This window comes from Lethenteron reissneri, chromosome 22 (genome assembly GCF_015708825.2).
Source record: "Lethenteron reissneri isolate LAM-NWPU_2019-01 chromosome 22, ASM1570882v1, whole genome shotgun sequence".
NCBI classification, from domain to species: Eukaryota; Metazoa; Chordata; class Hyperoartia; order Petromyzontiformes; family Petromyzontidae; genus Lethenteron; species Lethenteron reissneri.
Genome location: NC_083800.1, coordinates 6,626,364 through 6,652,729, shown reverse-complemented (window position 1 = coordinate 6,652,729; position 26,366 = coordinate 6,626,364). Strand labels below are relative to the sequence as shown.

Sequence of the window (26,366 nt, the reverse complement as noted above, 5' to 3'; positions counted from 1 at the left end):
TACAGAACCAAATTTAATGTGATAGATTGCTGACGCAAGCAGCCGTAATCAGGTGAAGAACAGGTCTGTCCAAAAGACAGCATCTGACAGACCTGTTTTTCACCTGAGGACGGATGCTTGCGTTGTGGCCAAAACGTCGTGAGAATTATTTTATCATGTTTAATTTGTATTATTTTATTATTTCCCTTCTACGTGACTTTACCGAAAGAACCAAGAAGATTGCTTGTGCAGTTATTGGTGACCGGACCATCAACTCACTACACATGAGGTTCAATCGCAGGCAGCAGCCTGGATTGTAACCGAGGATCTGAATGGTGCCAGCTTTAGTGTTTAACTATTGCATATTTAAAATACATATATCTGACATTCATGGCCGGTTGATATCAGTAGAAACTGCATCCCCGAGAAATGACACATCACTTAGAATAAAGACTCTCTGTACTTGAGCAGAGTAGTGCCAGTAAAATTAAAGAGTGATTGCCACAACAGAAGTTGAATTTCTCTACATAAATGAGAATTTCCCTTTCACCTAACATGAGAGGCGGAAGTAGCCATTAAATAATCCGATCTTCCTATTCAAATCAGCCTACGAACGGCAAAGCGGACAATTTGAAAGATGCTCAGAAGGTCAAGGTGACAAATGATATCACCCCGAGGAAGGTGAAGAATTTACCAAAGCAATGTTGTTGCGATGCACACGTCTGTCACTTGCCACCGAACTGTTGCTACTTAATGCGTCGTGACGACACACGTGTTTATCATTCGTCATTCGCCAAACAAGCATTCGGGTAAATTGAAAGCACCGCATCTTGCGGGGGATTCACACGCGTCATTTCCTGTTGACAGCTGAGCCGGTGGTGGGCATTCCACACTATCCTATGGCGGGGATGTGTCTGTCCATAAGACAACCGCTGTTGGCTTCCCTCACCAAGTGGGTAACTTACTTCAACAACCCCGGAGGGATGATGGGCTGAGTCAACTCCGAAGCACGATATGAACTCGTAAAATTTTGATTGCGAACTGCTCGCTCTGCCGCTAAGCCAACTGTCCGGTTGGGTTTTGAAGAAATGCCCCCATCCGTGCTGGCCTATTCGAATCGAAAAATATGGCATGCATCCAAAAGCAGGACTTTTCAACGGGTGACCTGTTAGATTCTTCCACCTCCCAAATAAATACCTCCCTTTGGTGAATGAACATGGAAAAGAATATTGCCGTAGACACGCTATCTTTTTAGCCAGGCCAACATCCTGACTTGGGCTAAAATTTGAATGAAAAGAGGCCATTAAAATGTGTCCACCTAAAATGACTGTTTAAATCTGCACACAACGTTTTTAAAACCGGGCTAAATGCAAGAAGAGAAAACCCCGGCACAACCTGCAAAACAAATGAAGCGATGTGGACGCAACAGAAGGCAACTTCTCTACATATAGTCACCAACTTCTCTAAACAAGATAATTTTGGAATAGCCAAATGGCTTGCAACCAATGATATTTTAGTTAATCTATTATTTACAAAATGCAATACTCAAGCGCGAGTGCTTCCCAATTCCTATTTTAGTAAACTGATAACATTCGCTGGGGAATGTGCCAACATTCCTTTGGCCTGAAAACAAGTGCATTTAAATAATGTTCAGTATCTGTATTCCACCCATTTAGATGAATAACTTTACGTTAAAACAGAGCAGTGTTTTTAAAATTGTTCCAAAACTAAATATTTTTTTAAAAGTTTGCAGTGTGACAGCGTGCATTTGAGGCCACGGTGCCAATTGAAATTAAGCCTTTTACTCCTACCATCGCAGGGGGATTTATACAGAAATGCTTTTTTGCCGCTTACCCTCCACCCAGTAAACCCCAGAATTTCACTTCCCTCCACCTTCCCAGCAAATTAATAATTAAATAAAAGTCCAACAACGAGTCCGAGGGGCGTTCATCAGGAGGGCCGGACCACGTCGGAGCTTGGCGACGTTCACTGAATCTTGCCAAGCTGCACTTTCCTCCAGGCCTCGGAGGCGGTGAAGATGACCGAATCGATTATCCCGGCCACGGTGAAGGTACCTCCCACGATGGCGCATATCTGGCGAGGAAAACAGAGAAGCAGCGTTTTGGCAGAAAGGCGATAACAAAGGTGCGGGCCCTACATTGTCTTGCTCGTGTCACTGCTCACGGAAGAGCCTTTACGAAGAGAGAGTTATTGACAGACAGAGCATTTGACCTACTCTTCCACGTTGGCCAAATGTCCTGGAAGAGGCGGGGAGTACTCACACTTTATCTGACTGCACGCGACCTGCCACTCGACTCAATGGGGTGTAACCACTAAATGTTGCTAGATGGACAGAGGTGGGAAAATTGGGTTAACTCGCACCATTATTTCAACTGCGGCGCCAGGAGTTCGAAACCGATGATGTCCGAGTTACAAATCCAGTGTGCTGACCGACGGCATCCCATCGTCGTGGTGGTCCTGAACACTGCATTGACAACGTACTGTTGTCCTGTATTCAGGCTGTGCTGTTAATGGGCGACACTGCCGGAGGTGGCCAGGTAGCTCTGAGGTCAGAGCAGTGAGCGGGAGCCGCTAAGACGCCAGGTTCAAATCCAGGCGTGCAGAGGCGTGGATTGAAGAGGGTCTAGAAATTAAATTTTTTTTGCATGTTTTACGTAATTGGTTCACGTCACCCCGCCCCCCCCCCCCCCAAAGAGAATCAAGATCCGGAATTGCAACAGTTCATCAAATCATCCTACCCCCAACTAACAGGCGTACATAACAGCAGGCTTGGCGATACCTTGGAGGTTGCATTGGCAAGCGAGTTACTTTCAAGCTAACCTGATACGGAATGATAAATACCCTTACATACACGTTCCGACGGCGCATGCTCCGAAATTATATAACCGTGATGAAACTCTCATTTTCATCACAGCCCTTCCCTGGGGAACGATAGAGGGCACCCACACTCCTCCCTTTTTCCGATGGGGCCACTTTCCCCATGTAACACAAAACAAATTTAGATTAATGTAAGGACGCCGTGCCTAAAAATACACGAGGCAATCAACACATTGTTCTACAACAAATTCTACTATTGCTCATGGCATGAAATGATTTATTTTTATTGGTGAGTTTTTACTCAGTAATTATCTCCCTCTCATTAAATCAATGCAGGGTTATCAACTGAATGCAGACCCCATTGGCTAAACACACTCACATGTGCGGATACTAGAAACATGTTACAGGACTGTTTTAAATGTTTTGAGAACAGTTATTATACAAACTATCATACAATTATACATTATACAAACTATATATGCCGATTGAAACCAGGTGCTCTAGTTATCATCCTTCACGAATGCTAATAATACATGACAATCTTCTTGGTTCTTTCGGTAAAGTCACGTAGAAGGGAAATAATAAAATAATGAAAATAAAACATAATTAAATAACTCTCACGACGTTTCGGCCACAACGCAAGCAGCCGTCCTCAGGTAAAGAACAGGTCTGTCGGGGAGACAGCGTCTGAATTAGCAGTGGACTGACCTTGACCAACATTCAGACGCTGTCTCCCCGACAGACCTGGTCTTCACCTGAGGACGGCTGCATGCGTTGTGGCCGAAACGTCGTGAGAATTATTTTATTATGTTTTATTTTTATTATTTTATTATTTCCCTTCTACGTGACTTTACCGAAAGAACCAATAAGATGAATCCCTGCAGTCACGAAAGCTTTAAATCGAAATTTAAATACAAGACAATTTACTACATTTGCACGAGGAGCGCACAGACAATAACATATGCAGTTTAATTACATTCTTCAAACTGTTAAGAGAAGTGAGTGGGGCTTGGTCATGACGCGTCTCTAGGGTGGTAGCCAAGCCATTTGCAAATCCACTAATTCACATGACTCGTATGCCGATGTAATGTCTGACTTTCGTGAAGATCGATGACTCGTATACAACTCTTCAGGTAAGGCCTGGGCTTCATCTCAAGAATGTTTAATTACTCTTAGTTCTTTCGGTAAAGTCACGTAGGTAAAAAATAATATCACAACGTTTCGGACGCAACACAAGTCTCCGTTATCAGGTGGGCCAAGAAGTGGTTCAATGCTGGGACAGATAGGTGGAATTCCTCCCCGTAGAGGGTATTAATTCTAGATTTGAAGCTTTCGTGACTGCAAGGATTCATACTCTTAGTTCTTTCGGTAAATAATGTTTCATTTTTTCCCCATTGCACAGGTGCTGGTTGGATTGTTACGTGCCAGAATCATCAGAGACGGCGGTGGTTTGGGAGGCCATCATCCAGCAGTGGACTGACCTTGACCAACAGTGATAGTTTTAACGTGCAAAGATGGCACGGAATTTACGCAAGATTTCATCTGTACAACATATTCCACGAGTTCATTTCCAAACAGGCTTTGAAGGTGCCTTCTGATGTGTAATATTACCGCATCTCTTGTATTTAATAACCAATCCTTGTCATGCATGTTGCACTTCTTTTGCACTGTATGTCATGGAAATTAAGACTAATCCTTCAGTTAGTATGAATGCAAGTGATTTAACCATTACTTGATGCCGTGTGTAAAATGTACTTAATACAATGAGTATGATTAACAGCCTTCTGTCAATCCACGTCTGGATAAAGACCTCCTCCCTGCAATGTGTTGCTCAAGGGGTTGCGTTACCATACTTCACAACGCTGACCAGTGCGGTTTGGTGACAGGCCATATTCTCCTTAAACTAAAGTTCTATTTAAAGTATATGTTCGACTGTCATTAATGCTTAATGCTTTTTGTATCATTTAAGGTTCTGTATGCCACTGCTATTGACCTTCATCACACGTTTACTGGACTGCTTTCTTTGACCCAAGTCCTCCCTGGGTGAGCACACGGTAAGTCTCACCGTGCTCTCGCCTGCTTATAAAGTAGTCGATAACAAATAATCAACACTCACATAAGCGCTCATGACCACACACATCCACGCACTCGCGCACGGACAAACCCACGACCCGCGTACTCGCATCCCGACATAATGCAACACTTGCAGAGGGCATCTGAATTTAGCCACGGCCCAGTCCAACCCGAGGGTGTCATGGAATCTTTAACATCCGCATGAAGACAGGAGCCAATGAACGCCTCCACGGAGGGGGTGGAGGGGAATTTGCTTCTTCTTTTTTTGCTGTTGTTGTGCTCCATGCAAAGCGGCCGGATTGGGTTTCAGTCCGGAGAAGCCAGAGACAAGAAGGGCAGCACCGGGAAGCCCTGGGCCAGCCTCTGTCTGTATCAAGTTCGGCATGCGGATGGCCACGTCGGGGGGGGGGGGGGTCCGACATGGTCGCCTGTAATCGAGTCGGTGGTGCCGTCACAGGAAGTGCGTACGCTCGACAGGCGGGGGTGGCGAGGGGAGGGGGGCGGCCCACGTCAACTGCCGTCAGCATCCCGGCCACCGAGCGGCCGACCCGTCGCTGCCGCCGCCCCCCCCAGTGCCGGCTCCCACGACCAAAGCTTCCGCGTCGTGTCGGCAACAGCAGCAGTAGCAGCACCATTGCCAACACCAACAATAACACCACCAGCACCACCACCATCACCACAAAATACAAAGATCTTTCGGATAGCCTTAAAAGACTGTTGAGTGAAATTCTGTGAGCAAGCACCTATGAAGAAGACCGTCACGGCACACGAGGGGGTGGGGGCGGCCAGCAACATGCGACCGATTCAACGGGAATCCAACTCGGGTCACCGGGTTGATGGTGCAGCGTGCTAGCCCCTACCACTCCGCTCCGCACACTACCACCACCACCAGCAGCACCAACACCACCTCAAGCACCACAAACACCAGCACCACAACTACCTCTACCAGCAGCAACAATCAGCACCACTACTACAACCAGCAGCTGCACCACCGGCACGACAACCACCACCAGCACCGCACCACCACCACCATAACCAATACCACCAGCAGCACCATCACTACGAGCACCACCACCTGCTCCTTTCCCCACACGTCCCATAAACCCGCCCAGCATCTCCCCGGCACCCTTCCAGCACCTTAAAGTGCCTGACTGTGCTAATCCACACCGCCGTCTCACACCCAAGCATGTTTATCACAGCAGTGCGTGAAGCAGGTGCGCTCTCGCTTAAACAAAGAGCTTTTGGCAACGGGCGCCACACATTCGATCGGTGGGTTTATCGCCAAAGCTTTTGCCGGCGCCGGAAATTCAAGCACAGAAATGTCACTGGCAGTGTTGCCAAATGGTGGCATCCACAGCACGCCATTCCCATTTGTTGATGGTGAACGGTGGCTTTTGTGTGTGTGCGCGTTTTTTTATGGTGTCGGAGGAAACGAGAGCGCGAACGGTGCAGAGAGCCGCACTTAAATCGTTTTTCGGCGATCAAAATGGAGGGGTAAAACACGGTATAATTTTCACTTAAGGTACCAATTTTGCGAAATTAAATTTTCTCCGCAGGACAAAAGAGAAGTTCGGCTGCGTTATGGGGATACAGGCAGATGGAGGCTATTGCCTGTACACTGCTTTCCCAACGGTGACTGAACGTTATTGTGTACACCAGCACCCTGATGTACATCTTCAGTGCAAATAAGAATGTTATTCGGTATTCTAATATACCAACATATACCGTCAAAGAATATATTCATGAAACAACGCTCACCGACACACTCTTGCCACTGTTCAGCTGCTGTTTCAGTATCAGCGTCCCGACAGAATTGACATGTGAACACCTGTTCACGTGTCAAGAACCCAATGCTCTCTGTACCGAAGGCGTCAGATGCCACAAAGTGAGTGGAAGTGAGAATAGGATGTGACAGCTCAGCTCGTGGCATTTAATTTTAAAAAGTCGCCACAGCCTGTGCAGATGGCCGGAGCCACGACACATTTCCCCAAACGTGCATGTTTTAGATCCCCTTCCACTCACGGCAACTTGTCTTTTTTCCAGAGGCCACGGCCACGGAGGGCATACCTTCCTGCAGCCTGACCTTATTGGCATCCTTCAAGCCAACAAACCTGGCCGGGGCTGGGATAGGTAACCACACAAGGTTTAGAGCCAGGTGACCACAGATGGTGGCATTGGGGCCGGGATTAGCAGGGGACAAACTCTCCTCCGAGGCCGCAGTCCTCAGGAGAGGGCGATCGCGTCCGTGGGGCGAGTCGGACGAGATGTGTCGCCCCCGTTCCCGTCTAAAGAGCCGGCGGCGTGCTCCGAATGCTGTGTATGATTCACGAGGACAGTGGGAATTAACCCCTGCTGACCCGGATAAAAAAAAAATTTGCAACTGTGAGTCACCCAAGTCAATCTCTGAGCTGGACAAATCCTCCCCTCCCCCACCACCACTTCCACCCCCCCACCCCCCCCCCACCGACTCCCTTGATACCTAATTAATTTTCAACAATAAAACCGGAGAACGAATTTTTGGGCACGCGAACGTTGCTGCCCTGGACTCAATGATTTTAGATGCAGAGTTGGTAGATCGCTCATCCTCCATTGTGTGCATGAGACTGCCGATTTACATGTCTATGGATGTGTCAATATATACATGACAATGTGTGTGTGTGCATGTGTGCTTCTGATGAGCGTTGACGCAGTCTGGTTAGCACAGCCAGTGACCTAAGTTTCGATTTACAACCATGGCTAACATCAGTCAGCAAGCGGTGTTGGAGCCCATACTGTGACTGGCACTAGATTTACTCAGCCATGAGTTAGTGACTCGTGTGGGGTGTGTTACCATTAGCACTGGGGTGCAGCGCCTTTCCTATGCGCTCGCTGACATCGCATGCATATGCGAGAGATCTTTGTCCTTCGTGCGCGAATAAAAAAAAAAATCCGACCATTTTGGAGCAACACTGGTGGTGCCGGCGCTCACTCACCGTGGTGATGAAGCGGTACACGGGCTGCCTCCTCTCCACGTGCTTCACAGTGATGGGGCTCAGGTCGTAGCGGAACCAGATGGCCGGGATGATGCGCCCCGTGTGGCTGTATGCCATGTACTCCTGACCACGCGTGGGGTGGACAGGGGTGGACGCACAAAGCCACAACAAGTAAGGCGAGTGCCGTTAGCAAGCGCCTAAGAAAGGCCGCCGTGGGCGTACGAGGTGGCCTGGCCAGCAACACGCACGGCCACCTTTGTCTCCCCAGTGCTGATGTTTTACATGCCGCAGCAGGTACTCATTTGAGGCTGAGTCGACCTAGGGGAGGGCCAGAACTGGTTAATTTAAAATAACCGTTGTGCACCAACCACCGTGCCACCGCTCAGCACATGGATACAAGTCAATGCCGGCACAGGCCCCCCGCACCTCCGATGAGCACACATTGGCTACGTACGGTGTGAAAAAAGCTCAACATACATACGCACACACACACACGTACACACACACACGTGCACACACACACACACGTGCACACACACAGGCGCACGCACACACGCGCACGCAAACGCGCGATGACACCACCCCAGGATGGCACGAGACACACGTGCACATGTGCGAGGGTGCTTACGAGAATGGCGCGGAAGTGCGTAAACGATGCCGCCATTAAACAGTGGCCGGAATGGCACCAAGAAAAAAGCTCAGCTTAATCCCCTTATGGGCTAAGCAGATTAATAGATTTAAATATATCCTTACATCATAACGATAATTGGAATTCTTTCCGGTGGGCAAATGCCACCTCGGCAAAAATAAATTGATCCTTCGTTTCAATACCTCTCGTTCCTTTTGACATTCCCCGCAAAGCCACTTTGAGCAGTTTTAGCTCCCTTCCTTAATAACGAGCAGGATATATGTTGGTAATTAGATTTGTTTTTGAGGCACAAGGGAGAACACGCAATGTGACAATGAAGCAGACATGCCTACACTCGAAGACAATTGTAGATTTTTTTCAAAATAACTTTCAATCCCAACTAATCTTTACGAACAAAGGCAGCAACATTGGGATGACTCATATACGCACGTAGCTCGATGCTTACCTCCTTTGTTTGCAGATGCTAAGTGTAATTCCTCTAAAACTCGTTGACATTTTGGCTAAGGATTTAGGCAGTGATGCACACTGCACGTATTGTGGAACCTTTCAGGTCCCAGTTAATATCACACCGCAGGGACATTTCTCTTGATGGCCTGCGGCTGTTTACAAAAAAAAAAGGGGACACACACTTCCTGGACGAATGTCCCATCTGGCAACAAAGCGCTTGGTCGTTTTCACAAGTAAGCCAATTCACATCCCCAGTCAAGTGGCCGAGTTCCACACCGACTGCCTTGCATCAAAGTGGCCAGCGCCTTGGCAGGTGCTATCTGCTGATGAGCATCGAGAGCCAAATTCGCGGCCTGCGCCGCGTGAAATCCAATCAGGAAAATGCCCCCCCCCCGCACCCCCGCCCCCACCACCCCCAACTGGTGGCTCCCATAACCTCCATTCAATCACCCCACTGAACATCACCTCTCCCTCTGCCTGAACCTAACACCACACACACACCCACCGATCCAACCACCCCCTTCTCTTCCTCCTGGCCAATATCCCATCCCATTCCTCCCAACCCCCCCCCTGCCCCCCACCCCCCCAGCTGGAGATTAAAAGACAACTGTGATCCTTTTAAAGCCACATGAAACACCAGCCGTGCCGAACCGGAAGGAAATGGACATTTTTAAAGCCGAGTGGTGCCTGTGTGTAAACAGAGACTGACTTTGTCAACAGATCCGCTGCGTATCGTATCCAGTCTCTCCGAGCCGTCAGCTCACTGGGCCACCATGCACTGTACCTGGGGGGTTTTTTTTCTCAAGAGAGGGTGCCGTGAATTTGTCCCAGTTACACAAACAAACCTGCTGCTGCTGCCATCAATTAGCAAATTGCTTTCACGCCCTCCTGCACAACTTAGCTTCGATTCAGTTCCGTTAGCTATTACACATTTGACAGCGACACTTTACAGAGGACAACTAAACTAAACCGGGACATTAGGGGTGGCCCTTCATGATAAATGCAACGTTGAACAGCGAGGAAAATGAAAATGTGGGCCCTTTGCTGGCGTGGAAGTTAATGATTGCACATGTTGATAATCAAATCAATGTATTTACTGAGCGCAATTATAACCCACATCGTGCAGGAAGTGAACGTTGAGCCTCATCTTTTTTTTTCTGCAGTGACTAAAATAGAATGTGCAAAAGTTTATTGGTGCTATATTAAATTATATAGCTGATATATTTACATAGGGGGCGTAAACAAAAAAACACGGCGAATGTGAGCAGCCAATAAAATTAACACCGTGCCACAGCCAGGCTTATTTTCCAACTATTTTAGTATACATCTAATTAATTTAAAAAAATACTTTAATAATAATAATAATTCAGTAATTGTCCTTTATTTAGCTTTCATTTACATTTCCGGGCAAAGATGAAAAAAAAATGTGTAAAGAACGAAGGCAAACAATCTGAAAAATGAACAGACATTTGATTTCTGTGTTAACAAAAAAATGGTGACACGGTAGCGAGATGTTAACTATCTCGCCTGGTATAAAGGAGGTCGTGGGTTCGATCCCAACGTCTGTATATTTGGAGTTTGCATATTCTCCCCGTGGTCTCTTGGACTTTTCTACGAATCCTCCGGTTTTTCCCCTTCACATTTATAAACATGCGTTTAGATTATTTGACTGCGATCAATTTCCGCTTGATATGCTACTCCGTTCAGCTATCATTTATGGCCTGGTCGCTATTGAAAAAAAGCTACACACCTCAGTGGGCCTTACCTGGTAAAATAAAAATGGTTTAGTTGTAGTTTGATTTCAAGCTGGAAGAGCCCCAAGCTGGAGTAGGCAGCAGTGGCTGAAAAATCACGGAGGAACTCGAGGGCCTTGCTCATCATCTCTGTCTGAAAAAATGTGCCTCGACTTTTGGACTAACACATGCTTATGATGTTGATGCAAATACCTATTGTCGTTTTTATATTAAGAATAAAAAATATATATGTCCTGTAAATAACCATGTACACTTATTGTGGATTAACTCATTCTTGGGCCACCCTGTATGAATGAGGGGGGAAACTATGTTTTTAAAAACAAGCTGCTACATGTCTGTGTATTATTCTAACACCTTGCTATGAACATTTTTAACCACATCTAATACACCGATTCACAGTCGCCACATCAGTTATAAACCACATACGATGCACGTAAAGATTATTATTTTTTATTTAAATTGAAAACGTAAGACAAAGGTGTGCCGCTGAGACCTGGGTCTAAACACCGTGAGCATCTGTGATTCAACCGGGTTCTCCCAAGTAGCAGCGGGTTCAGATTCTCACCCCGGCCACCAATGACTGTACAAAAAAAAACAATTATATTAAATAACTTTTTTACTTCCCTTGGTTAACAATTTCCGCTGTGGGAATTTAAAAAAATTTGTTTCGGCAACCACGTAACAAATATCTCTACAGCGGGGCGCACGGGAAAGTACGACACCTCGATTTTGATAAAGGGGTCACGTGTAGAGATTTCGGAAGACGTTCTGCGATGGGACATTCTCTATATCAGCCCTGGAAGAGTTACAACCGGCCACTTCATCTCACGACGTGGCACTGAGATAACAATCCTTACAAAATTGAAAGGGTTTTTTTTTGTAAACAACTCAAGTGGTTCTCATTTTGAAATCTCACTTGAGGTAGTGTATTTTACTCTTTAGCAGCCTATCATTAACCATTGCTACACTTTTTTGTGACACTATACCAAGGAACGGAACGCGCATCCTAGAGGATACCCACCGAGGAGGTGGGAGCCATGAAAATCAGCTGGCGTGCAAGCAGGTGCCAAGTGGATTCTTACATCACAGGATCCTAAGAGGCGGGGGTGGCTTGGGGAGGCCTTCATCAGAGGTCGCAACCGGGTACCCGATACCCGTACCCTACCCGATACCCGGCTACCCGTACGCGGCCGGGTACGGGTAGCCGTTTGCGACCCTGGTGCGGCCGGGTATGGGTACGGGTAGACCGTGAGTCACTGGTGAGTCACCGTTTGTCACTCATTTCCCAACGTCTTGTCTCTTCTCACAATTCAAGTTCCTAGAATCAACCCACCCGCGCCTGCAATATGGCTTCATCCCAGAGGTCGCAATCAGGTACCCGATACCCGTACCCGGCTGGGTACGGGGGTAGGGTACGGGTACGGCCGGGTACGAGTACCCGTTTGCGACCCTGGTGCGGCCGGGTACAGGTACGGGTAGGCCGTGAGTCACTGGTGAATAACCGTTTGTCACTCATTTCGGGTCGGGTACTCGTACCCGGCTGTGTACGGGTACAGGTACCCATTTGTGACCCTGGTGCGGCCGGGTACGGGTACGGGTAAGGAATCAAAACCCGTTTGCGACCTCTGGCCTTCATCCAGCAGCGCATTGACCATGGTTGACAATGATTGGCATGGTACACTGCCATCCAAGAAGCTCCTTCAACTCACCTTGAACCCTGCGGTGTACTGGTAAGAGAGTTGTTGGTGTCCTTTAACGTCTTCATAGACCGTCGGCACAATCTTGATGATGTAATCGTAGGAGGAGAGGGCTGTGAAGAAAAACAAGAAAAACAAGTGCTACAGCTCATCGTTTATCCTGAATCAGTCCGTAAAGGTGACTGACGGTTACATTTCATGGTGGGCAATGCTGGCGAGTCGGATACCCACATTCTATGTGGGTTTATATTAATTCAACTTAAACTACACTATTTTTTATTTTACCAGGTATGGCCCACTGAGCTATATAGCTCTTTTTCAGAAGTAGACCTGGCCACAAATGATAGCCCAACTTAGTGGCCTGTGACGTGGAATTTTATCGCAGGCAAATACTCTCAACGTGTGTTTCTAAATGTGGAGGGGAAAAATCAGAGGGCCTGCAGAAAAATCCACGTGACCACGGCGAGAACATGCAAACTCCAAATATACAGCAGGAGTCTGGGTCTAAATAAAACCTACGACCTCCTGCATACCAGGCGAGGTATCTAACATCACAGCACCACGGCGCCCCTCTCGCCACCGTGGTATATGGGATGTTAGAGAGACGAGCCGTGCTTCAAATCGTGACAATTCATGGAAATCGCTGGCGAGTGCACAGTCACAACTCGAGCTTCCAGAAAGATAAATTTGAATATTTTTCACGTTTACATTTGGTTAAATGTCAATTGTACAGAAATGGAACCACAGCATGGCGTGCAATTTCTGAAAATCGGATAATTTCACAGAGGCATCACTCATCAGTTTCTAAATGTTCTTACGCACTTGCCCTTTTTTATTCCGTTAGTGTATAATTACCCATATATTACTTAAATGATCATTTGGATTCGTAGTGTCTCTATAATGTACTTAATTGTTTTCATTTGCTTGTGTGTATGCCAAGGAAATTGAACGTAATACTCAGTAAATTCGAAGAATGTGAATGCGCGTCAGAATGGGAACGCCGTGTACAATAAAACTCACGGTTTGATTCGATGCGATCGGTGTTCTTTAAAGCGTTGAATGCACCCTGAATGTTTGCTCCCTTTAAAAACAAAGTAAAGCAACAAGAAAAACACCAAACATTACGCAAGAATGCGATGCGCAGAACCCAACAATGTTTAATTTGCAAGCGTTTTTTTTTGCAAATCACGAAGAAATGTGCAGCCCTCTGACAACCCGCTGCTTCGTAAAGATATCTCCGCACTATATACGTCATGAAGGTAGTATGATCATGCTTCACCGTGCCGGTCAGTGTAGGTCGGTGAAAAAGGCACCCGGGACGATTGGTTCAGATATCACTTGCCGCTAATGCTCGCAGCGGCTGGGAATCGAACGGAGGTGGCTGGGTTCATACAGCAGTGCACTAACCACTGTGCCACCGCCGGCTATGGCGCTAGGCAACAGCAAAGTAAGCGGAAGCTTGAGGCCCCAAGCAGCTGAAGGGGGCCCCCAAATTTAGAAAAAAAGATGCACCAAATGTCAGCTCGAATTCAGATCCTGATAAACATAAAAATCAAAATTTCTCAAGAATTTATATTTTGCCTGCAGCCCTCTTCTGTCATCTCACTAAATCTCTTCCTGCTGTCCACAATCTCTTCTCTCATCTCCACTAAATCTCTTCCTGCTGTCCACAATCTCTTCTCTCATCTCACTAGGAGCTTAGAAACTGAAAGGGGGTGGGGGGCCGCTCCGAAAATACTTGAATATAATTTTTGTTATAATTTGTGCTCAGGTCCCTCTCCAACCCCCAATGGGTTGACGACACCACCGCTGGCCACCGCTCCACCCCCAAGTCACAAATTGACCCTTGCGATTCAAACAGCCGCACTTCCCGTGGCGTTCCAACATCAGTCCTTCTCGGCGGCAGCGGCGGCAGCGGCGGCAGCAGCGATGCAGCCTGTGTGCACAGAGATAACCTCTCTGCCTTCTCGTGCTTACATAAATCTTCTCTCCGAAGGTGAGCTTGTGGATCGTGTGCGTCATGTCCGGCTTCTCTGGCTGCATGAGCGCGCTGTGCGTCGACACGTGGAAATTGCCCGGGACCTGCAAGCATTAGACACGCGTTTTGCCGACGTTTAAAAAAAAAAGAGAGAAAATAAGGCCGTACTGTATATTGATCGCAAAAAAAATAAGTCATTCGCAGGCTGCACTTTCATTCTCACTCTAGCCCTCCACCTGAAATATTTGCAATTTCCGCCACCCCCCGCCCCCGTAGGGGAGCCCATCGCAGACACGAGACAGCCTGTGAAGTGAGCCTTGTCAATTGCGAAATAAGGATTACAGATAACGGGGGACCGAACGGTGCTGCACCGCGAGAATCGGTTTGTGGCTGTAATAGCTGTAACGGCTACATCGTTGTATCATTACTTACATGCCGGTCGGCTTGATGATTTTCAAGCGTGAATCTCATCATTCCGATCAGGCACCGTAATTACAAGTGACGAACACAACAAATTTGTCACTGCACGTAAAATATATTCACTCTCTTTTCCGTCCATCGACATTTGGGACGTCCAGGCCATTGTTTTTCTGTAGGCAGACTGTGGACCGGTTTCGATAATAATCAGTGTTTCTTGTCAGCAGTCAGGCCTGTTAAACAACTTCATAGGCCAATAAACAAAGTATTTCATGTGCAGAGGCATATTTCACAACGTGCTCATTATTTAATGTGCAATGGTACTCTCTTGTTTATAACCTTACTCTTTCTATCCTCTACAGGGGTTAAATATTTATTAATTAAAATTGGTTCTTCAAGTGAGGCTTTGATGAAGGCATGCCGCGTACAAGTAAAAAGCATATGTTGATATATTTTCCCTTTGGCTCGTAACATCAATAATAATGTAAAAATAGCCCAAATTTAAATTGCCGTAGGATGTGACGTTTGAACACCTTGTTAATGAGGAAAACTCCTTCAAACCGGCAGCCGCTGCCCTCGTTGAGTGGGATTTTTATTGAGTTCTCGATGAACCCCACCTCGTGCCGCCCCATCTCATCCTGGATGTCCAAACCCACCACTGGAAGGGGGGAGGGGGGGAAAAAAACTCCCGGTTAAGCAACGGAGACAACCGTCTTGGGGCAAGCGCCGCTAAGCACGGAGCCCACAAAGACCACCATTGGAACCTCATTTGCCAGTAAAAATATGATAATTGGTTTTTTACCCTTCTATCTGGCAACAAAACTGACCAGATGACGCCAACAGGCTGGTCCAACCCATGTGAGATTAGGCTCTAAGGAAAGCTGTTTCGGATGTGGACCAATCAAATTCAAGCACAGTGCATACATTATCAGTTATGTTTTTTGTTTGCATTATGACTGCAGGTATTGTGGTCTATGTAAACATGACTCCTTGTAAAAAAGGTGTCAGTTTTGTTGCCAGATAGAAGGGTCAAAAAAACAATTATCCCACAAAGACCGGCACGGCACACGTGTGAGCAATGATGCAACCACCACTTTGTGAATGGCCGCTGGTTTCCCCGGTGCGGATTCTGAGCACGCCGTAGCAAGTCATCATTTTAGACTGAGAACCTCGGGGAAATGCAGGCCAGGTTTACGTGGCAAATGCTATACAAAAAAAATCCGCTTTGATATGTATAGCATCTAAAAAAACTATTTTATTTTTTTTACTAGGTAAGGCCCACTGATCTGTATAGCTCTTTTTCATAAGTGACCTGGTCACAAATGATAGGTCAATGAAGCGGCTTATAATGTGGAAATGTATAGCAGACAAATAGTCTAAACACATATTTATAAATGTGGAAGGAAAAACCAGAGGACCTGAAGAAAAATCCACACGACCACGGGGAGAACATGCAAACTCCAAATATACAGCAGGTGTCAGGGTCGGGATCGAACCCATAACCACCTGTATACCAGGCGAGGTAGTTAACATCTCACCACCATGGCAACTGCATCTCTACACCCTACGCAGAATGAATTCAATTTTGACTTAAAACTTTCGTGACTGCAGGAATTCATATTCTTGGTTCTTTCGGTAAAGTCACGTAGATATAAAACAAACAAAAAACTTGAAATACATTTTTTTTTATAATACGTTGAAAATATGAAAAGCTAAAAAAAAGATAATAAAATGTTCTCATTTTTATTTTGTTTTCTATCTACGTGACTTTACCGAAAGAACCAAGAATAACAATGAATTCATTTATATTTAACCAGACATTGTTGCCAGGCGTTCATCAAATATCGTTGACTCTTTCACAATCAACAGCAACACACTTTCTCCGAACTGAATACCAGTGGATGATTCAAAGTTATTTCACAACTCAATACACAGGGCAATGCGAGACCTTGATCTCTCAGATACAAACCTCATCATGTTCTAGCTTTACAGGCCCTGCATGATGTGCGGAAACTCACAGAGCCACAGTTGGTACTCTATATGGTCGTAACTTTTTTTTTGCAGTTTCATGAATTACCATCATTCACCAGCCCACACTGACTAGCGAAGTCAAGTATGGTCAGACACATACCATGCCCAGTATAACAGTAAGGCCTTCATCTAGCCAAGGGCTGCAGATTTGTATATATATGTATATGTGTATATATATCATGTGAAGGGTTGGCATGCGACAAATAACATTGAAACGTGCTGCACGGTTTGAACTTTCTCGAATGCCGACTTATTTCACCGTTGCTGCAATGGGAACTGGATTTGATTGTCGTTCCCATGACTTTTCAAATCAACAATAGGGTCTCTGTACATGGTTATCGACAACTCGACAACTGGTGAACAAACCTAGTGCTTCTCACAGAGCCACGACTAGTCACAGCCCACGAACAAGAGTGAGTGAAGCAGAGGTCTATTCTGAGTCCTTTCCCAGCCTCTCAACTTGTCAGTCTGTGGTACCCCGGAAGGCACAGCAGCGCTGGGTGCAGCTGCAAAAGAATTCTTTAATTGTGCCGAAACACGTCGAGTCATCCGAAGCTATTTAAGGCACGGTGTGTCACTGTCAGAAGATTCACGCTCTGTTTGCAGCAGGGCGGGGGGGAGATCACTTTCTGTGGAATTGGAATGGGTTCGGCGCTTTGCCTGCGAGCAGGCCTCTGCTTGCCGCGTGTGTACACGTTGTTGGCGTGCCCACAAAGGGAGCGGTATTGTCGCAGTTAGCGCGCTGCGCTACGAACCCGGCCACCTGAGTTCCATTCGTGCTCAAGGCCAACACCAGCGACGATTATCTGAACCGGTCCGGAGCCTCACCTAGGTCGACTCAAATGAGTACCTTGTATCGTGTGTAAACATCGACACGAATGAGACAAAGGCGACCGGGTGTGGTGCTGGTCACCCACCCCCTCGTGTGCCAATCTAGCCTTCATTGGTGCTTGATAACAGCACTTGCCTTAACAGTCTGTCAAGGCTATATGGGGGATCTTTGTCATTGTGCCCACATGCCAGATCAGAGCTGTCAACTCACAGCCCAAGATTCCCAACATTTAGGTCTGTCTTGTGATGCCTTTATTTAAACAGCTGTCATTGTTTAGCTTGAGTGTTGTGTGTTATCGCCTTTCAAAGTTTGGTTTCTGTTTTTTTAAGCGACGTCGTGATAACTAGCTAAGAAGGCCCAATAATATATTTTTATCATCACACAATTCATTAGTGGAGGTGCAAAGACTGGTTTAATATATTTTTTTATGAATATGACATCATCAATTTGGATTATGCTTATGAGATGACTGCTATTTTCTGCACATTACTTAAATGTTTCGTCAACCATTTAAGTTATTTTGTGTCTATTACGTAAGTTCAGCTATGTGCCAATTTATAAAAGTATTCTAGTGTCTGAATCACAACGTAATTGTCAAAACATTCCAAGGCACTAAAAATAATGTTTCCTATAATAGGCCTTCTTTAAATACAGACACAATGGTGATTTGCCAAACTCTACGCCTCCTCTGTTCAATGTGCAACACGCTAACATTCAAATAAAGTTCCTGAATTAAACAAATCCAGTCGACAATCATAACTCACTGAGTAGGCAAATTATTTAATTTCTAATTATGTTTTAGAAGGGCTATAAAGACAAATGTGGAAGTTAAAATTGTGGAATATATGCGTTGAACCACAATCCAAAAAACCCCAAAAATTTGCACTAATAGGCACAATTGTTATCCAGCTTTATTTTGCCTGAAAGTTTCATGAGCAGTGCGTTTACATGAAGCCCGATATTTTTAGTTTTTACTTGGCTTCATCTTGTGTCCCTAGCATGGTTGGCTATGTACGGTGTGAAAGAAGTTCTACATACATGCATGCATCTGATCCACGCACCACGCAATGCTTTTCAGAGTAGGTATCGGCTAGAATATAGCCAGGAGATGGCCGTTGCAGCGAGGACGTAATGAATCCATCCGTCCGGCGCTTTGAGCATTACTCTCTCAAATCCGCGAGCATTCTATTGGTACTCAAATTTCTTCTCAAATGGAGCCAAACACTCGTGAAAAATGTAATTGGGCAAACGTTCCAAATCAGCACCCTCATGAAAAAACATTGAGTTTTGACACCCAATGAGTTTTGTGTAAAGGACATTTACTCTTACTATATTTGTATACCGAGTGAATGTCATTCATATCGATTAAGATATCCTTAGGGATACACAAGTAGTGGTGCCACTGCAGATAAGAGAGAGCTTGTGTGTGCCCCCATTAAGCTGAATCGTGTGTGTAGTTTTACAAGAAGTCCTTGTTCACGTTCAATTGAGTAACTGTATACAGAGTAGTCCATTGAACTACAAAAAAAGCTCGTTTACAAGGTGGCTCTGTTTGTTTTGCATTCAAAAGCATTCCACGTGGTGGCTCCATTAAGGCATTACATGGCTATTTTACAAGCAGTCGTTGCGAATGGTAATGGCACGTGGCACTACGTTCTCTTGCTCTGCCGTTGTCTAAATGTGGAGTTCGCCGGCATAATCTCCCAGTGTATACACCGCAGTCAGTGAACAAGGCAGGCCATGTGTGGTGGGTTAAAGCGTGGGTACTCTCACCCTCTTCTAAGACTTCTGGACAGCGTGTTTGAGTCGGGAGCAAAATACCCTCATCTATAGGAGTACTCTTGAGCTCCCCGTATTGAAGGCCCGTCCGCTAGCAGTGGCGTGAGCAAGCAATTGCAGGGCTGCCCCTTTACCTTTTCTTAATATCTTTCTTATTGCGTCTTGAAATCTTCTTCTTGTTTCGGATGGCTGATGTAGATGCAGAGCAACAACTACATTTTTACATTCAGGTGGTCAAGCCAGATAACCGCGTTCGGAGCAGCGGAGTGCGTCGCTGTGATATCTCCGTCGCATCGGTGGATCGGGCATTGTGTCACTGTACGTTGTACGGCCTGTTCTGGATGATCACATTCGCAAACTGGATAGTTTAAAATGTTTTATTTGTGCATCAGGTATCCGCATTTGCCATGGTTTGTGCGGATGCGGTTTAGGATGCACCGAGATGACGTGCATCTTGCGATGCACCTTCTGGTGGATGCATGTATGTACATATATAAGCATGCACCGGTGCATTATTACTGACCATCGCATTGTAAATTCAGGAGGCTGATGTTCAGCTTAACTTCTATTTTTCCCGTGCTGTCTTTTTCCGGGTTATCCACGTAGAGCTCACTAACGCTGTGAACACAACACGGCAACATAAAACAACAACAAATACGCCCATCAACACGGACAGCATAAAATATTCCCGAGGAAATGCCAATAAAAGAGGCGAGAGTGAGACTGCACGAGTGAATCATTTACCACAAAAACAGTGGGTTTATTCCACGTCAGCACATTTTGCACTTTAACACCAAGAGAAAAAATCAATTCTGCAGAGTCAAAAAAAATAATTTAACATTTTCAGTTTTGGCCAAAAAATTTCAAGATGTGAGTCATATAACATTTGTATTCAAGCTTTTCTGCATGTCCCCCATCCAATCTCAATACACTCATGGCATCTTTTTCCACTCTCCTAGTACTATTTCCACTCTCCTAAAAAGGGACTTTAAAAGACAGTGGGGTATCTATAAATGGACTTCACCCAATAAAATGGTAGTTCCTTACTCAGGAAAGCACCGCTGAATCTGAATCCTCTTTGAAAGACAATCCTTGCATTAGGAACTTTGGCCAGTCCCATGAATGAGCATTTGCATTCATGTGGGAGAGGATAGGAGAACCCGGAAAAAAACCGGCCACGCATTCGAGGGGGGAGGCAATTAGCACTGCCATCTCCTGGCCACACTTCACAGCTCCCACGCCTACAACTCCTGGCAAGCCCTGGTAGGGGTCACCCATCCAACTATTAACCAGGATCAATATCCTGCTGCGCGTCCAAGATCTGATGCTACCAGGTACATTCTGAGTAATGCGAAGGTCATTTGGTCGTAGCCTGTCTCTCCCTTGGTATAAATTAAATTATAGTCCATTAACGGTGCCAAAGACAGCATCAACGTGTGCATCAACAACTTACATTTCAGTGGTGATGAACCCCGAGAGTTCGGAGAGGAAGAGGAAGAGAATGAACACGCAGCAGCAAATGGACACTGGAACACAACGCACAGGCCCAACCCGCGCCCCACATCACAATGCAATTTACAAATGAGTGTTAGACTTATTTTCTCCAATATTGATTACCCGTGTACCGGCGATTTTCTGGCATGAAAATAAAACCACCCATCACAGTTCACAAACGGCAATTTTCACAGCCACAAATGCTCTGCCACCAAGCTCCCCGAGAGCTTTCTCAGGGGCGGCGGCGACGGCGACGGCGGCGTCTGCCTGTTGTTGATAATGGCATTTGTAGCACGAGTGGACAATCTGCGTCATGTCACAGTTAGGGATAAAGTGCATACATCTATGGCACAGTTGCAGGAAAACCGAAAGGCAAACATCGCATCCCGGCAAGTACATCTCCGTCGCTCTAATTACTCGCGATGCAAACACGCTCGGATTTATTTTTTCTTCTTTTACTGAAATCCTCTTCGAGTAATAGGACACTCTACTTGTTAGTGCAAACATTGAATGCAGCAGGATGAACGTGTTTTTTTTTTCAGCGTCCGCGTATGTGGAGACGGGATGTGGACCGGCACACAGAGTTCCGGTCAGCCTGCTCTGCCAGACCCAGTTCCGTCTCGCACATCGAGGAGAAGGGGTGAGCGGATTGACAGACAGGATGCCTATTGCAATCATTATCATCATCAGCAGCAGCAGCAACAGCCTTGATCTATTCTAGATTTGAAGCTTTCGTGACTGAAAGGATTCATATTCTTGTTTTTTTTTCGGTAAAGTCACGTAGGTAAAAAATTAAAATTAATAAAAGTAAAATAAAAATAAAATAAAAACTCACGACGTTTCGGAGGCAACACAAGCTTCCGTCTTCAGGTGGAAGCTTGTGTTGCCTCCGAAACGTCGTGATTTTTATTTTATTTTACTTTTATTAATTTAAATTTTTTACCTACGTGACTTTACCGAAAAAACCCAAGAATATGAAGCCTTGACCTATCCACTGTTTAATAAAGTCGTCAGTCCATGTGATGGCCTTCGACTTGTGTATGTTGTCTAACACGTGTATCCCTCTTCCTTTCATTGTAGATATTACTCGCGATGACAAGTCCATCCCCTGCTCACGAGCTAATCACATTGCTCCATCTCCGTGATGGGGTGGTACTGTCACAACAGTGACAACAGTACAGCACTTTTTAGACCTCAACGCATGGAGCTAAGTGATCGAGAAGAGAAGTTCGGTTGTTCATCAGCATCAATAACAAATTGTCAAAGCCAGCGCAAAATATCACATTGAGGGATTGATTCCACCGTGAACAAAATCTGAACTTGTGTTTAGCTATGTCTCCATCGCAATACGCGGTAGCCCTCAGCTCTCCTGTCACATTGGTTATATAAGAGTTGCTGGCAATGCAATGTTATTTGTCACACCGAATACATGCTAGATCATGTTGAAGTGATATTAGACATTGTATACTTGGGGTGGTAGGATTAACCTCTGACTGTGCCCTCCCCACTCTCCCCCACCCACTGCACCACACATCCCCATCCACCCAGCAATTCAATGAATTTAGGATCATTATTCAAAACAATTTTTTTATTCTTGTTTTAAAATTGTGAATGGTGACGCATCTAGTGGCTGCAAGCGGTGATACGAATCCATTGATTCTTAGACACGAAATTTTATTCCTGTATTCTCAGTTTAATCATTGAACTGAGGATTACATATAATAATGATGCGTATATTATCTGGGGTGGAACAAGTGGCACAGCAGGCAATGCACTTCACTATGAGCCCAGCGATCTGAGTTTCATTTCCGGCCATGGCTAACATCAGCAACGAGCGATATCTGAACCGGTTATAGCGGCCCCCACCATCACCTTCACCAAGCCACACTGACCGGCGTGGTGAAGCATGGTCAAACGACTCCCGTGACTAACACGACCCTGCGGGGGAGGCCTTAATACAACAGCAGATTGACAAACGTCTGTAAATTATGATTGCTGCTCCTGTACCGTTATATATATATGTTACTAGCTTTACTACCCGGCTTCGCCCGGGACTTGGATTCACCACGCCCGGCCGCCTTTGTCTCCCCAGTGGCGATGTTCACACACCACACGAGATACTCGTTTGAGGCTGAGTCGACCTAGGGGAGGCCCAGTTCAAATAATCGTCACCGGTGGTGGCCGTGAGCGGGAATCGAACTCGGGTCGCCAGGTTCGTAGCGCAGCGCGCTAACCACTACACTACCGCTCCCCCCACACACAACACACGCGTGCGTCCATAGGTACACATACACGCGCTTGCTGCAGATACACACAACTTTCAGGGTGCGTACGGCAGTAAACGACTGAAATAATAAAGCAGCAATGCTGCGCGAAGAACGCCTTAGACCTGCAACACATTTGTATTTCACTTTACTCGCGGAGGGCTGGGGGAGGGATGCGTGACATCAGCAGGCACACTGCGTGACGCTTCCGCATGCGGGTGACATGACAGAGATGTGACGTCACAGCTCACTTGCCGTGCAAAATATATGCATTATTGCGCTCCCCCCCTCAAAAAAAGACAAAAGTCTATTTTTATAATTTTTGCATGGTGTACAGTCTGGAAAGTACCCACATGGCAAATTTCAAGTTTGTTGCATGTCGGGAAGTACGCTAAACATTTTGAACAGATACACATTCACAAATTTCCCTTTTATATATATTAGCATATTTTCTACTGATTCACATTTCACCTTTCTGTAGGCAGAGGCAGCTGTTTCGCAGCATGCCCGGGCCTGTTCATTACACCCACAGAGCACAACTGAATAATTGGTGACTCACTCACTGTTGGTGGCTGTGTTGGTGCCCATATGAATTATATTACTCAGCTGCATATGTGCGTGTATTAAGTTGTGTTATTTCAAAAGGTTGAAGCCAGCTTTTGGAAGCGGCAATACATTTTGATGGTTCGGAAATGGCAAACAATGTTTCTTTAGGTTCATGTTTTGATTTAAATTGTTCAGTGGCATCGAAAACAAATAACGGGTGCTTATCGATTCAAGGTTATGCTTAAGTTAACCTCGGTCTTTGACATGGCAAAACATGGAATATTAAACTAAATATATTGTAAGGCATTTCACAGACCTTTGTCAATCCATTGCTAGATAAAGGCATCCCCCGTGCCACGTCATCCATGGGAGTGGTTGGTCATACTTCACAATTAAGGCCACGTATGGGTGTGAAGGAATTACACAGGCCAGGTTCAGAGAGCAGTGCGTTAACCACAATGCCACCTCTCCACAAAAAGATAACTGGCGACAAATAAAAAATATATAAGGTACTGTACAATAGAACCCATCTTAACGATGGCTATTGGTTCCATGAAACCGGGCGTTAAGTGATTTGGTCGTTAAGCGAGTATAGGAAATACACGTTAAAGGCTTAATTCGTTCCGATAGCATCAAAAGTTACCCTTCTCACCCAAAAAACGTACTTTATAATATTTATAAACAATGGATATGAATACATAAAGATACCAACAACATTATAAACACATTAAAAGAAACATGGTTAACCAATGCATTTAATAATATTACCTACAACAGCCTGTCGTTAACAGTGGAATGGTCGGTAAACGAACACATTGGGCTCTATGGAGGCACTACACTACACTATACACTACACCACTATACACTACAATATACACTACACTACAATATACACTACACTATACACTACAATATACACTACACTACTATACACTACACTACTATACACTACAATATACACTACACTACTATACTATACACAACACTACTATACACTACACTACTATACACTACAATATACACTACACTATACACTACACTACTATACACTACACATTGGGCTCTATGGAGGAACTACACTATACACTACACCACTATACACTACAATATACACCACACTACTATACACTACACATTGGGCTCTATGGAGGCACTACACTACTATACACTACAATATACACTACACTACTATACACTATACTATACACAACACTACTATACACTACAATATACACTACACATTGGGCTCTATGGAGGCCCGACGTTAAGCGATGGGTCGTTAACAAGGGTGATTGTTAACAGGGGTTCTATTGTACGTGAAACTCAACACCTTTGTCAATAGCACCGTGTCCTTCAAAGGAAAGGGTATATAATAGGCAACGTTTCGGGCAATGGGCCTTCTTTAAAGCACATGGAGAGGCCAGCGAGATCAGGTTGATAACAGTTGGAGACTGCATTTTACACCATTAATGAGCCTATGAGTGAGGTGTGCATAAAATAGAACACCGTGACGTGAGGGTATTTCCAGGGAGGGGAGAATAAGCTGTTGTAAAAAAAAATCACTTTGCAAACATCTCACGTGATCCAGCAGTGATATTTTGGACATTTAATTTAAGTATCGATTGCCAAATACTCTACTGCAAGATATAATCAGAGAGACACGGTAGTGTCAACAATTATTAACTCCCAAAAGGTGCGGTTGCCACAATTTGAAACGCTAATAAAGACAAAGATCCCCCGTATAGCCTGTAACAGACTGTTGGGGCAAGTGCTGTGAAGCAAGCACCTATAAAGGCCGGCACGGTACACGAGGGGGTGGCTGGTCATCACCAAGCCCGGCCACCTTTGTCTCCCCAGTGGCGATGTTTATGCATCGCACCAGGTACTCATTTGAGGCTGAGTCAACCTAGGGGAGGTCCAGGAACGGTTCAAATAATCGTCACCGGTGTTGGCCGCGAGCGGGAATCGAAGCCAGGTCACCGGGTTCGTAGCCGCAGCGTAGCGCTAACCGCTGCACTGCCGCTCAACGCCGGTCAGCGTACAGGCACACACACACAACACTCTGGGCGACATGAAAACCACCCGCGGCTTTCGCAAACATATCCTGCGGACGTGCGTGCGGACAGCGGGCCCCGAATTATTGAAACGAGCGCACGGGTCCGTAGCAGACTCCGGCACTTTTATCTCCTTCCCTGCATCTACCATCCCGGCAGTAACCTGCGGTGAGGTCAATGGCTGGGGAGGCACTGGCTCGTGTCAGAGCCAGATTCACACACTGAGGGGGGCGTGGCCTCACAGAGGGGCGTGTCCTCACTGAGGGGGGCGTGTTAGACACGTCCCCCCTCAGTGAGGCAGATGTGATAGCTGCCTCCCCTGGTGTTTTTTTCATTGCAGTTTCATGACGAGACCAGCGAGTCTAAATATCTTTGTACACGTACGTGAAATAAGTTACCTGGAGTATGGAAGGCGATGACATGAAATGAAGGGTTCTACAAACATTACATTGGTGACACACAGAGAGATAGTAACAGACACGCTCCATCCAGTTTCTGAGGGGTTGCGCAATCAGAGGGGAGGCTGAGCTCGTCGCTGCCTCACCTCTCGTCTCTCCCTGTA

The 26,366-nt window shown here is 45.8% G+C and overlaps 1 protein-coding gene across 3 annotated transcripts in view; it reads right to left on the bottom strand.

The window, feature by feature from the left end:
• Positions 1–26,366, bottom strand: part of ERGIC1 (endoplasmic reticulum-golgi intermediate compartment 1) — a 62,068-nt gene that overhangs the window by 16,454 nt on the left and 19,248 nt on the right. For 2 of the 3 annotated variants that reach the window (XM_061556475.1, XM_061556477.1), the window contains exons 3-9: positions 20,900–20,972; positions 19,970–20,064; positions 15,338–15,462; positions 14,387–14,491; positions 13,430–13,490; positions 12,422–12,522; positions 7,863–7,985 (exon numbers count right to left, since the gene is read on the bottom strand). In XM_061556475.1, coding sequence (XP_061412459.1) covers positions 7,863–7,985; positions 12,422–12,522; positions 13,430–13,490; positions 14,387–14,491; positions 15,338–15,462; positions 19,970–20,064; positions 20,900–20,972 — 683 coding nt within the window. Of the gene's footprint in view, positions 1–163; positions 2,074–7,862; positions 7,986–12,421; positions 12,523–13,429; positions 13,491–14,386; positions 14,492–15,337; positions 15,463–19,969; positions 20,065–20,899; positions 20,973–26,366 lie in introns of those variants that run through there. The other variant, XM_061556476.1, reaches the window with a different exon arrangement.